Genomic DNA, 15,139 nt, shown 5'->3' with positions numbered 1-15,139 from the left:
TTTCAGAAATATGGCAAAATGTTTTATGTCATTCACATTCTCTATGACAGCTGCAGCCCCATGCAGCAGCTTTTCAGGTTTCTAATAGGTTATTAGCATATCTATTGACATCAGTAAACTCTGTGTCACAATTTATGTATTTCTGTACCAGTAAGAAGGTCCACTGAAAGTAGCCACACTTAACGATGTTTATGTGTGGCGCAATGACATACCACACATCAGGTCTACGGTTGGTGAGTGGTTGCTTTTCCCATAGTTTTGCCTAGAATTCCATCCGAGAGGTTCCAATGATGGTTATGGCCAATTGTAATGTATTTTACTTCTCGTTAGTTTATAGTTCAAGAGCCATTAAGTTCTTAAACCATCATGAACATTTAACTTTTTCTGTTTCCCTTATGAAGCAAAAGTTGGTTCCAAACCTATTGAGAAACTGTTTCAGATCCTTTATGGCAGTGTTATCTTCATCTTTGTACTTTCCTTCCTTTTGTAGGCACAAAAAAAGAGCCAACATTTAGTTAGTAAATGAATTTTTAGTGGTCAGTTAGACAGAATACAGAAAATCAAAGGAAATAGCTTTTGAAACTGTGCTTCATTTTGAAATACATTTGTTCTAATAGAAGCATACATTACCAGTTTGCTCTGTATATACTTTTTAAGTTTTTGTTTAATCTTACCCTGAATAAATGTGAATTAATATCAATACAGGAGGATTTTGATGGTGATAATGAAGAAGATGGAGATGGGACAATTCGTAAAAGCCGAAAGAAGGCACAATACGCTGGTGGCCTTGTTTTGGAACCCAAAAAGGGCTTTTACGATAAACTGGTGCTTCTGATGGACTTCAACTCCTTGTATCCAAGCATTATACAGGAGTACAATATATGCTTCACAACAGTCAAACATTCCAACTTGAGTCATGAGGTACGGTTATTTATATCCTTGTCAGAAATAAGCACTTATGTGGCACATATACTTTTGATAAAGAAAACGATATACTTGTGTGCTGAACAGCACACATAATGCATTCTATAATATATTAATGGAAATTTCAGGTTGAAAACAACAAACAAGAAATTGCAAAAATACACTTAAAAATCCCCTCCCCACCCTCCCACACTGCCCCCCCCCCCCCCCCCCCCACACACACACGTGCACCAATGTGGCCAAGAAAGAAGGGAGAATGGGTGGTATATATGTAAGGAAAAGGGATAAAAAAAAGTCGTTTTGTCAAAACAGCTTTGTGTTTGTTGCTCTTCATTTTCTCCAGCATATTTATTGATAGAATAGTCTACGGAGTGTTGTCGATTCATAGTGTCCAACAGGCACAATATTTCGGTGGTTAGACAGGTTATCATTATTTTTAGGTATTAAGTTGAATTTACAGCCTTTATATTTGTGTGATTTATTGTGTAACCAAAATTTAATGGATTTCATTTAGTATTCATGTGCATGACTTCACATCTTCATAATTAAGAGATCAGTTGCCAGTTTTCTTGTGGAATAAAACAACAAATTAGCCAGTGTTTTACCCCAGGCCAGATTCTATCTAACATTGGCATTTCCTTGGGTTCAGTCTCAGAAAAGTAAATTTCGTACTCAACACGGGCAAAACGAAATAAAACAAGACTGCACAACTATGCTTGATGAATAGAGAAACAAGTTACAGTCATATTGCCAAACATCACTGCTAACCAGAAAGGCAGCCATCCTGCACAAATCACATGTGGTTCATCAGATTGCCTGGGATTTCCATGTGACCAGCGATCAGTGACTGACTGCTGTGATTTGTCCATACATGCTATCTACGAAGCGATCGGTTGCCCATACAATGGATTGCTGTGAAGCGATGCTCGTCTGTGGGGCCTTTTGGAAATGTAGACAGTTGTGATTTCACACTCATCAAAACGAGGCCCAAAAGAAAGATGCAATAAAATCAAATCAATATGGAATGTTGTTAGAAAGGAGACAGGAAAAGTAACCACTGAGGTAGGTAGTATTATTATTAAAGAGAACGAGACCATCCTAACCAACAGTACACACGTAGCTAATGTGTTTAACAACCATTTCTTAGCTGTAGGAGAAAAAATTGCTGAGAACAGTTCAAAAGAAAAAGCCAGGTAGCACATAGAAGAGTATGTTTCGAAGAAATGTAGTCAAATTAAGTTTTACCTAACAACCTCTTGTAAAATTATTAAACCTTTGAAAAATAAATGTTCTGTTGGAGTAGATGACATCTCTAATAAGATATTAAAACAATGTGGAGATTTACAGCTGATGTTCTGAGTGATATATGTAATGCATCACTAACTCTATTTCCCATACAGGTTAAAATATGCCATTGTCAGGCCTCTCTACAAAAAGGGGAACACCACAGATGTCAATAATTATCGGCTAGTATCCTTGCTTACAGCATTTTCAAAAAATATTTGAGAAAGTTATGTGCTCAAGAGTGGGATTAGCCATCTCAACAGTAATCAGATACTTAGTAAATCACAGTTCGGATTTCAAAAATGCTGTTCCACTGAGACAGCAATATACAGTTTCCCTGTCCACATAGTAGATCTTTTAAATAGTAGAATGTCACCAATAGGGATTTTCTGTAACTTGTCGAAAGCATTTGATTGTGTGAACCATGACATTGTTACAGAAATTACAGTTCTGTGATATAAATGGAATAGCATACGAGTGATTTAAGTCATACCTACAGAACAGGAAGCAAAATGTTTGTTTATATGGGTCAAGTGATATTTAAATAAGTCTGCCACTTCATCTAACTGCGGTGCTATTACATTAGGTGTTCCACAGGGCTCAGTCATGGGTCCCCATGTGTTCTTGATATATGTGAATGACCTCCCTTCCTATCTGAAACAGGAAGCTGAACTGACAGTGTTTGCTGATGATACAAGCGTAATTATTAATCCAGTAAAAGAAACTCCAATTGAAAATTATACAAATAGGGTCTTTGGAAAAGTCATTAATTGGCTTTCTGCAAATGGGCTTGCAATAAATGTTGAAGGGGGGGGGGGGGGGGGAGAGAGAGAACAGTACATCCAATTTTCTGCTGCAAAAAGTACAGTTCCTTTAATAAATGTAACACATCAACAGAAGTCAGTAGACTGGGTAGAGCATACTAAGTTTTTGGGTGTACATATAGATGAGAATCTTAATTGGAAAATTCATATTTTGGACCTTCTAAAGCGACTATGTTCAGCAGCTTTTGCAATCAGAATAATAATAAGTGGTTAGAATAATGTGTGGGGTTCGTAGTCACACATCTTGTAGGCATCTTTTTAAAAGATTGAGAATTCTTACAACAGCCTCACAGTACATTTACTCACTAATAAACTTTGTTCTCAACAACATGGATCAGTTTAAAAACAACAGTGACATTCACGATTATAATACCAGAAAAAAGAAAGACTTGCACTATCCTTTACTCAACCTATCATTGGCACAGAAAGGGGTAAAATATACTGCTATAAAATGTTTTTACAAATTACCAGATGAAACAAAATGTAGCAGTAATAGCTTCAAAAATAAATTGAAATTATATCTCCTTGACAACTCCTTCTATACCATAGATGAATTCTTGAATAGGAATAAATAAATCTATAAATATACTATATGCATTTTGTGCCATTTAAGGGAATGGGATAAATAATAGAAACATTAATCTGTAACTCTTATTGTAAGATCTTGTTTCATATGTGCATTTCTTGTGCACTTGACATGTTCCCTATCATAACAATTACCATATTGTGCAAATGATCAATGGAACATGCAACCAACTAACTAACTAACTAACTAGAAGTGAATCAGGAGCAAAACCACTATAAGAACCTGAGTGGACCACATCTAGCTTCTTTTCCTGTCGGCTGATCACCCCTACTGCTTGGAGTGTCATCCATCCAGCATTTACTGACAACTATCCTGGCATTAACCCACATTTCATCTAGGTATATTATGGAATGAATTCCCTTGCCCACAATTTCATACAAAAATATGCTTCGATTCTGTACAGTATGTGCCTTTTCTGACAAGACTTACCGTCCATCTAGAGCTTTGTAATGGAAAACCATACTTTTGCGTACAATTTTCAGGGAGGCTTTCCCACCCATGGAAAGTTCACTTTTTTTAACGACACTAGCAACTTTGCTACAGTAGGATACTCTTTCCTGCAGTAGTAAGCATAAATGACCCTGCAAATATCATCACTCTGGAAAGAATCTAAGTCAGTGATGGGGTGAGACTGCTTTTTCTTCTTTCCGGGAGTTGCTAAAATGACATTATCTGATCCAAACACCTCGGAGTCATTATGGTTCACATCTACATATTTCAAATTTTGCAGTAAGACTCCCTTACTTCCTAGTGTTCTTGCACTAAGTCCAAGAATTTTTTATGTGTGTTCCACTACTTTATGGGCAGGAACCGATGGCTCTCCATGAATACTCACATATTCTTTCCCTTGTTCGTAAAACCCGAGATTTCTCTGTAATAACTCCAGTGCCTGACTGCTTAGCAGCACACATCGAAGCAACACATTGTCAATAGGCGAACGAATTCTTTTTCTGTGGCATTTTGCACGTATCAGAATTTCGAGAAGCACAGAACAATGCAAGTGCATGGTGGAAACTGACCACAAAGCACATTGTTTATGTCAAAAAAACAAAGCCAGCGACGCAGGAGCTTTGACATCATGACCGGGAGCAATTATTGCACTGTGATTGGTTTGTGCCACACGCTTGGTGCTCCACACTTCTCATTCTTCTCCACACTTCTCATTCTTCACTTGTCAAACGGTTCTGCTGCCAACTTGAAACTTATGCATTGAGTACAATGTATTACAGGCCCTTGTATTATAAGTGTGTGTTGATCAAACCTACGAGTAACAAAATCTAGCAGTCTGCCCCTGTATTGCTTCGATGTCTTCCTTTAATCTGTCCTGGCGGCAATCCCAAACACTAAAAAATACTACAGTCCTTACATGCGCTTTGCGTTTCATATCATTTTGCAACGTTATGCGTAGATATTGAATTGATATGACTGTGTCAAGCTGCAGATTACTAATACTGTATTCGAGCATTATAGGATTATTTTTCCTCCCTAACCAGGGAATGTGTCACAGTGTCGTCCTGTTGATTTCAAAAGAACTATCATTTCTGTGTAATGCAAAAAGTGATGTATTATCATTACCACATAATGATTCCTTGCCGTGTCTTCCCAAAAGGATCTAAGATATCGAAACCAATCTGCTCAAATGATATGCTGGCCTTTGGTTATCTCTGCACCGGAATATGCTCGTGACTCAATTTGACTTGAGTGTGTGGTACATTCTTCTTGTTCTATGTCCTGCATATACATTCACCACCAATATTATTAAGATATGTCATTCTGTTGTTCTACAACCATCAAGCCTTGCTAATGCATGATCAAGCACCTGTTTAAATACTTCATTTTGTAACACAATTGGTACCACAATTTGAGATACAAGTGCATGACAATTTTTGGTTGTGTTATAAATAGCGTGCAGTATGCATCAGCTGCTAATGCATTCTGCCACACTGCACAGCTGGACGTCACTCATTGCATCACACTAACTTTCTGACTCAGATTGTTGACATTTCCGTTTGACTTGCCAGTGTTTATGAATCACCTCAGAATTGAACTCACTGAGTATTAGCACCTAGCATGTTAACCGGATTGTCATCCTGAATTTTCTCTAATGCAAATAACATCAAAAACATGTTATACAATATATGAGACACAGCATTTCTTTCATTCTCTGTTCAGCTGTGCTGATGCATAGGCAACCAGATGTTTTGCCCCCATCCATTTCCTTACATAATACACAGCTGAGTGCAGGATAGCTCACTTCGAATGAAGGACAAATTCCTCCTCCTAATTTATGAAAACTAGTATCAGTTTAGTTGTTAACAATTCTTTCAGCCAAATGAACGAATCTTTGCATTTTGGTGACCGATGAAACTTATTGATGTTTTCAGTAGGTGAGGTAGTGGCTGTGCTGTTTCCACAAATTTTGCTTTCAAACTTCCAGTAATAATTCGCCAGGTCCAAGAAATACTGCAATTCTTTTTCCGTGCTTGGAGCCAGAAAATTCTGTATACTTTTGTTATCCTGAGGTCTGTCTGGATTCCTTCATGACTAATTATATGCCCAGAGTACTGTACTACTTCTTACACAAAATAGCATGTTTCTAAACTGAATGTTAGGTGTGTGCCACAAGCATCTGATTAAACATCTCCCTTATCCATATTGCATCCTCTTCCATGTTCTTCGCAAAGATAAGTATATCATTTAAGTACTCCATACATCCACACAGTACCTTGATGGTGCTGAAATGTGGCTGGTGCATTTTTCAATTCAAACAACAAATGCTGATACTGATAATGTTCTTATGCTGTCTTGGGTGATTCTCTGGTGCTACCTGTATCTGGTGGTATTCATTCCATAGATCTGTGGTAGAAAAATATCTACATTGCCCCAGATTATCCAGAGTATCCCTATATTCAGGGTTGGATAAACCTGTGATGGTACTGATACAACACAAACAATACTCCTTTGCCCATCTGCACTTATCTTCAGGTTGGTTAACTCTGTTGCTCCCCAGGTACTGGTACCTTCCTCAATAACACTGTCTCATAGCTGTTGGTTAATAAATTCTTCCATCACCATTAGCAGGTAATGAGGTATGAATACAGCTTACAGTAAACAGGCAGTTTGTTCCCATTTGGGATTCTCTGTCATGTCACTAACAAAGACGCTCAAGAAGTAAACAGTTCAGTATTCTAGCAATATTCTATACTCCTGCTGAGTCGCTACTTTCTCCTGTTATGCAAGATCTTCAACTTTGTGACTGTCAATCCCTGAGACAGTTGACATTCGCAGTCCCAAAATTCTTATATAGTTCCTCATTTTTCTTTAGTGGCTCTGCTACGTGCAGTAAGTTTATTGGCTAGTTATTTCATACGCTCACTCACAGTAGTTTCCTCATACCTTGTGGTACATTGTACCACAAATTGATACTTGGTGGCCATGCACACATTCTTAAATGGTTCCCCTTGCACCAAGGATGAACCTTGCATTATCTAGCTTTGTCGGCATTTTCACCCAGATGGAAATACGTGCTGTCAAGTTCTATCATACTCTGATCCAGGTCAAATTTTGCTTGACATTCAAGCAAGAAATCAAACCTTAAGATTGTGCAGGAAGCATCACCTAAATGGAACAACAGTTCCATACAAACCTGAACAGTTTTTGCCCCAACCCGCAAGCTCAACACAGCTGAACCTAGCAAACACACATCATTTACACCAACTCCACTTAATCTACGTTGTGGCGGGCCCAACCTCCTATTCCCTTTAAGGTCCAAGTTTGCCATTAATACCTGACAATCCATATCCAATGAAACCTTGCACTTCCTTTTATCCATTCATCTATCGAAGCAAAATTATGCTACTGCACATATTTTGGATGTGCTTATATCTACTGGGAGAATTACAGAGCATCTCCAGAATCTCCATTTGCCTTTTAACGCCGGATTACTATTCCCACCTATGTCCACTTACCACACCCCCTGTCAAACTACACAGTTTTGTTCTGGATGCCCCAATCACCCACATTTCATACATTGTGCTTCACAGAATTCCTTCTATATATGGTCCATTTGTTCACACCTATAGCATGTAACTACTGTTGTGAAAAATTTCCTTCTGTCCTGAGGCTGGTCACCATGTGTCTCCCATATAATGCTGTTACAGTCATCATGACTTCGGTTAAGTTCTTAGGGAACCCTGATTGTACTTTTCTTAATATATTTGGTGGCAACATCTATAGGAATGTATGTAATGTACTCTATTCTGCTTCTTGGAGAAGGACTGTGTTGGAATCATTATTTCTGTCATCTTGTTTGTGCCAAAATTTAATTTTCTAACCCTAACCACAAGTTTTCTATAGACGCTCTTTGAGTTTTTGTGTCACATTGTTCAAGTATTCCCCATAAAACCTAGTTAGTTTTTTGTGTGTTGCTGCACCAAGAATTTCAAATATCCATGCATAACGTAACTGCTCATGAACCACAACATTGTGTAAGCCTTACCATCGCCACCAGATGTAATTTGGCCATCAGTATATGCTGTTCACATTTATTGAATTCAGAAAAAGTATTTTATTTGTCACGATCACAATTTATTATTTTACCAATAAAGGATTTTTTCCTGAATCCAAGAAATGTAAACAATTACAGATCGTGTATCTCCAATTTGACCGTATCAGGTAACAACATAGAAACTGTTCTGCTGACCAACATTCCAGCTTAGAACCTGTTAACAGATTGTCTATGAATGCTAACAAATCCTCTCATGTCTTACTAGAAAAAGGAAATACCAGGGTGGCATCACTAGCACCTTGGACACACACAGTGACATCCTGATTGAGGATTGATCCCTCCTGTCCTCCCTCAGTGCATCTAACTACTTGTGTGGCTGTTTGTTATCTTCTTGCATTTACTCAATCTGATTCAATGAGCTCTGCAAAGCCTTTGTCAATAAAAGGAAAAATTCAAAAGGAAAGGCATCAACACAAACACCTCAATTGTGTTTCCTGCCACTGGGCACACCTAATTCTTACATCTGAGTGCTAATTATGAGCATTCTCTACATTCCCTGGCATAATATTCAGGCCTCCTATTCTTGGAGATTTTGGATAGCGGAGCACTTGCCCAAGAAAGACAAGGGCGTCAGGTTTGAGTTCCAGTCCAGCACACAGTTTTATTGTGCCATGATGTTTCGTGTCAACAGTGGTGAATGAAGACCTGTGACAAGTGAGTTGGTGATTAATCATATCCCTGTGTAACATAGACTTAATATGCATATCAGGCAAAAATTTGTACTTGTCATATTTTAAAGAGGGCTAACATTTACCTCTTCCCATGTCGCTGAGCATTGAAAGCTGTCTTCTGTAGTTGTCTTTAAGATGATCAGTATCTTGAGATTTAAAAATTCCCTGATGTTAAATTTGCTGTTCAGTGTTCCCCTCAACACTACGCACTAAGGTAACATGTTCTGTTCGATGCTTCCGAAAACTTATATTTGGCATTCATTTGTTATGCCACTCAAGAATGCAGTCAATTATATTGCATTATCATGGTACTATGTAACTCATTTATGTCATCATCACCATAAGACAATTTAAAGTAGTATTCATTCAGAAGCACCAGGTATTTCCACTCTGCATTCCAGTGATGGTATTCTGTGCTATTTTGCTGCCGGGGATGTTTATGTAGTTTCTTGGCAAAAGAAGCCATCCAAGTGGTGTACAGTGCACTGTTCCAACCTGTGGCTGACTGCACTAATGGTTTGAGATTGTTGCCCCAGTGTAGATCAAACTGTGTAATCAGGTATGGTCATGCGTACAAGAATTCTGTAATCCTGTGACGTGGTCTCATTGTGTGATCAAGTATTGACTTGTCACTCTATATCATTTTCGCATCCATTGGTTCAACACACACCTGTCTCTCACAACAACACACTCTATACAAGGCATAATGTCTCAGTGTATCAAACCCATTTCATGGAGACTCATTAGTCTGGTGCATTTGATCTCACAAATTGATACTGTGCCCTTTCATGTCAGAAAGTATACTGGCACTTGGTTTCACATTCCACTTGATATGATTTATATGACAGTCCTTTCTTGAGTAAGTTTGGTGTTACATTAAATTTTCCGTGACTTGAGAGGGTTTCGCTGGGACACTACAGTCTTAATTATTTACTCCTGGTACCAAACTGTACATGTCCTCCAAAATTAGACTCATTGGGCCATTCTCTTTTGGAATTAAGTATTGGGTACAATAGCACCCTTAAAATTTATGAGTTTTCCATATAATTCCTAATAAAGCTTTCCCTTGTCCATTTCCTAATCAGTACATTTTATTTATCTTTCACTTTTTTGAAGTACATGTAGTGGAAATAAAGTAGCATGCTAAGAGAGAGGCCCTCAGTTCGTCTCAGTGAGCCAAGCCAGTACTAAGCAAGAATACATCACATGCTGTTTGTGCCCATTTCCGGTCAAGTTGTAGGCAACATGGAGTAATGAGTGTGTCTTCCATGTTGTTACTCTTGATGAATTTCTATACTCTTGTGACTACTCTAGCCATGTGTACACCTTGCCATCAAAAGGAGGGCATTGTGTGGGTCAATGTGTTCATGTAATACGGCAAAGTATTGTTCAAAAATTGAATCTCATTTCTTTTCTACACACTGTAAATAGCAACAGTGTTGACACATTAACCATAATGTGGTTTTAATGAACCAGCAGTCTTAATGCAATTGTCAGATTCAACAAATAATGTGTGTTATATATACAGGGTGAAGAAAAAATGACACACTTGATGGCCGGCCTGTGATTCCTCATCCCAGTTCGAAGAACGAAGTGTATCCAGCAAAACTTTGTCCCACCAATAAGTTTAATAAAAATGCAATTTAAAAAATGGACTCTGTCAATGCTGTAAATGCCTGCAGCCTGGGCAAGAAAAGATAGCGTGAACTCTGCTGTGTTGTGGGGCTGTCTATTTGCTCAATGAGACGAGGCAAGTCCATGGGGAATGGATATCCAGACTCGCTGATGTTTGAGTCACGTTCATGCAAAACATCCCCCCAGCGAGTTAAAGCATTGAACTGTATCCAGTTTACACCTTGCCGATGTAGTATCTTGCATCTTTCTTTCTGTTATTGTTACCTTTATTTAAATACTGAGAAGTAACATGAATTTCTTACACATGAAAACAACCACTTCGTTTCATCCATGACATAAATAAAGCCATTAGAACATAATGGTGGATATTGTAACGTCACGTGTATCCATTGAGATACAAAAAACACAATAGGCTACACTAAATTGTACACCATGCCACATATGGTAATTTCATTCTGTACATTTGATGTCCAGGCTTATCTTCATGGAACTGATACATACACCTATGAGCAAAATTCACTTTAGAGATGATGATCAAAGCAACCACCCAGTTGCCTAAGCGGCATGCACACTAGCTATTAGGTCATGTTTATACACTAGATCGCGTGTTATGGTGGGTTGTCTCATTGCAGCCGCCCTCAGGAACTGAGTTCTGTGTTTGTGATCCATGATTCAGCTACTACCATACATTGGGCCCTACTAATACATTCCTTGGAAACGATTCATTTAAATAGTTCCAAAGTGTGGCAGTACACCATCATGCTGAAACCATAGCTGTCACCAAACATCAAGAGGAATGTTTTTCTAATGCTTCAGGCAAAGTATTGCAAAGAAATGTATGCTAGAGGGCCGCATTCAACTAGTCCGGCAGTAGGCAAAGGGCCCTAAAGCACTCCTCCAACAATTCCAACCTACAGGTGTATGCGAAAGCATACCTGAAAGCCACATTCATGGTTGATGTGGGTTGTTGGGAGGGTGAAAACAACTTCAGTAGTAAAGCTAGTGTGTAATGATATGCATGCAGTTTTTCATCTTGAAATACTTCAAAACACAGTTTTTGAGATATGATGAATACTTTGCCAAGGTGATGGTGAACAGTTTCAAGAATTGCGACCTCTGTTTGTGGAGTAAGTCTAGTCCTTGGATGCCTCTGTCCGTTACTTGAGGATGAAGATTACCTGTTTCTCGACGGTGTTGTTCTAGCCAATGAAAAACATTCATATCAGGATGGCACCTTTGAGAGTACCATACAGCATATGTACGAACAGCAGGAGCAGCTTGATTATCGGATTCGCCCAGCAAAAAATGCAAATTGATGTATTCATCGCAGGCTATTGTCATGTGACAAAATGATGTCCGGCATATAAACAATGAAAACTGGGAAACACGTCTAAAAAACAAAAAAAGGAACCTGGTGGTTCGTAAAATAGCTCCATAGTGGGTGTTTCTCTGTACATTCCAGTACACTACATGATGTGACAGTGTTGCCATCTCCCCGTTTTCATGCATGTGTTTTTAAAATGCACCCAATCTGATTTTGCTAGATAAACTTTTGTCTTGAAACTGGATGAGGACTTGCATACTGACTTCCAAGTGGGGTATTTTTTGTCCACCGTATGGGAACAGAGATGTCTAGAATGAAAATATTGGACATTTACACAACAGATCTGAAAGTTAAATTTGATAATATCATTAATGTTTTCCAATGGAGTCAGCTATTTACAGGTGGATCTTTGCTTCTGAAGAGAAAAATGAGCGCGTAGCTTTGAACCAATGACAAGAAGTCTGTGAACTACCAATTCATCCATATTATAAGAAGTATTAATATAAAAATAATTACACAGAACTATTTGAATGTGTGGTAAAATATAATAGACAAAACAATAGCTTATCTCACATTATAAAATTTAACACCCAATCTAAAGCAGAAGAAACTTTCCAGAAATTGAACTGTTATTGAAACTTGACTTAAAACTTTATTGGTTTAATTGCAAATTGAAATACACACCTAGCAGGTCACTGATTTTGCTCATTGTTTACATTATGGTAGTACATCCTCAGACGTAACACAACTACTGCTTTAGTGGGAGCACTTTTCAAGAGTGTTTGAGAAATCAAGTTCAGAGGTTTACAAGCTTGCCGAATATTATACATGAGCATCAGCCACCAAGCAGTGCTCTTAGCACAGCCAGATAAGACAGCAGGTTAGAAGACTGCCTGCACTATGTTGAAGTCACATAATTTCCTATTCATGACTGATGCTCTTTTATGGTATTCAAAGCCTTATAAAACTTTTAACCTTGTTTTCTCAAATAATGATGCTGCAGTCACGCAAAAGATGGGTAATATTGGTGAACCGTTTCATATATGCCAGCAGAATCTTGTGCAGACGTCACAGTATTCTAGGTTTTTTTTCTTCACTGGGCTACACCACTTGAATCAGTTAATAGCAGAAGAAATAAAGCTTTGAATTTTTCCTAGTGTAACCACGTAGCATATTAGTTCATACTTGCATAGGCACTTCCTTACAATTCTGGTTTTAATAGAGCCTTGCAATATTTCATGCGTGGCGTACGTTGGCTCAACATAATGCCACACCAAAACAGCAGGGAACCTCCAGCTTGCTGCACTCGCTGGACAGTGTGCCTAAGGCATTCAGCCTGGCTAGGTTGCCTCCAAAGACGTCTCCGATGATTGTCTGGTTGAAGGCATTTGCGCCACTCATTGGTGAATAGAATGTGATGCCAATCCTGAGTGGTCCACTCGGCATGTGATTAGGCCCATCTGTATCACGCTGCATGGTGTCGTGGTTGCAAAGATGTACCTCACCATGGACGTTGGGAGTGAAGCTGCGCATCATGCAGCCTATTGCACAAAGTTTGAGTCGTAATACAACGTCCTGAAGCTGCATGAAAAGCATTATTCAACATGGTGGAGTTGCTGTCAGGATTCCTCAGAGCCATAAACCATAGGTAGTGGTTATCCATTGCAGTGGTAGCCCTTGGGCGGCCTAAGTGAGGCATGTCATTAACAGTTCCTGTTTCTCTGTGTCTGCTCCTTGTCCGAGCAGTGTCACTGTAGTTCACTCAGAGGCGCCTGGACACTTCCCTTGTTGAGAGCCCTTCCTGGCACAAAGTAACGATGCGGAAGCGACCGAACTGTGGTATTGACCGTCTAGGCATGGTTGAGCTACAGACAACACGAGCTGTGTTCCTCCTTCCGGTGGAATGACGAACTGTTTGCTGTTGGACCCCCTCCATCTAATAGGCGCTGCTCATGCGTGATTGTTTACATCTTTGGGTGGGTTTAGTGAACAGTCAAAGGGACTGTGTCATTGATATGATATCCACAGTCAACGTCTATCTCCAGTAGGAACTGGGATGATGCAACTTTTTTTGATGTGTGTAAAAAGGGTGAAACTGTCCTCAGCCCAAATGTTGATTTGCATACCACAGTGATTCAGTAGACATGGTACTTTTGTAGGTGATGTGCTGTTGCCTTCCTCCAACCTTTGAACTAACTTGCAAAGCCAGTTGAAAGTGGCCCAGCAGTATAGTGTGAACTCCAAATCATGGTGCAGCTTGACATTTCTCACATTAACAGTACATCTGGTGTGATGAAAGGTGTAATAATGGACAGAGAAAGGAAAAAAAGTGACTAAAAACAGTCGTTTAAAGACAGGTAATGGAAGCCGTGACATCTGAATTTGTAACTGCACATTTACTCATTAAGCTACTGTGTAACCTAGTGGTATGTACATTATTTTATGAAATTCTACTGTAACTGTGGTGCAATCCCTAAGATACCACAGTGGAATGTTGTGTATAGAGTCATTTTATTTTAACAAATTGTAGTAAAGAGCCATTGTTTTGATGGTTCAGTAGTGTGTCTGTGGCTAGAAAGAATTTTTTTATTTTTTTTATTTCAGGAAATTTTATTGCAAGACCAAAATTAGAACACTGTTTTCAGAATATGAAATCAAATATGGAGCATGTACTGTCTGTTCTTCATCAACCAGTCAAAGCACAGTGGTAACGGCTTGTCTGTGGTTAGATGCAATTATTAATGAATACTTTGTCACAGAAAGCTAGCTCAACAGTTCTGAATATGTGGGTTTTAAACTTACTTTTATAGGACCATAAGAGAATTTGCCATTGTTCTTTTTGTTTTGGCCATCTGAGGACCATACTAATTTCCCATCAGTTTCATTTCTTCTGGTATTCATTCTTGTCCAGTATTCTTTCATTCTCATGCTTTGCAACGTTTCTTTCTCTTCTGTCCAAAATGATAGTGTCCTCTGTCTAAACCTGCCCTGAAAATGTGTGAAAGCCTCAATTTTTTAAATGGAAAATAATTGTGTTGGAAATCCTTGGTTTCTGTCTTTCCATTTCTTCCAACTCTCTTTGTACCTTTTGGATCCAATGTACTTTGGTTCTCGTACAAGAAACTGTATCATTTGTGTATCACACTCCCTGGTCCATGTTAAGGATGTGTTTGGGGAACATGCTTCGTCTTTTACTGATTATGTCCATCCTTTATTCAGGTCATGAACAGTTTTTATGCCTTGCATATGTATGATTTTATTTTTTGTTGCAGTTGCATCTGGTTCAACTAACTGAGCTATCTTGAAATTTAAAAATAATTTTGT

At 38.7% G+C, this 15,139-nt stretch overlaps 1 protein-coding gene across 2 annotated transcripts in view; it reads left to right on the top strand.

Annotated features, from left to right (window-relative positions):
• The window catches only part of LOC126335359 (DNA polymerase alpha catalytic subunit), a 253,333-nt gene that overhangs the window by 133,020 nt on the left and 105,174 nt on the right, over positions 1-15,139 (top strand). For both annotated transcript variants that reach the window (XM_049998549.1, XM_049998550.1), the window contains one exon: positions 706-921. In XM_049998549.1, coding sequence (XP_049854506.1) covers positions 706-921 — 216 coding nt within the window. The remainder of the gene's footprint in view (positions 1-705; positions 922-15,139) is intronic.

This window comes from Schistocerca gregaria, chromosome 2, assembly GCF_023897955.1.
Source record: "Schistocerca gregaria isolate iqSchGreg1 chromosome 2, iqSchGreg1.2, whole genome shotgun sequence".
Taxonomy (NCBI): domain Eukaryota; kingdom Metazoa; phylum Arthropoda; class Insecta; order Orthoptera; family Acrididae; genus Schistocerca; species Schistocerca gregaria.
Note: the sequence above shows the minus strand (reverse complement) of the source record. Positions and strands in the feature narration are given on the sequence as shown.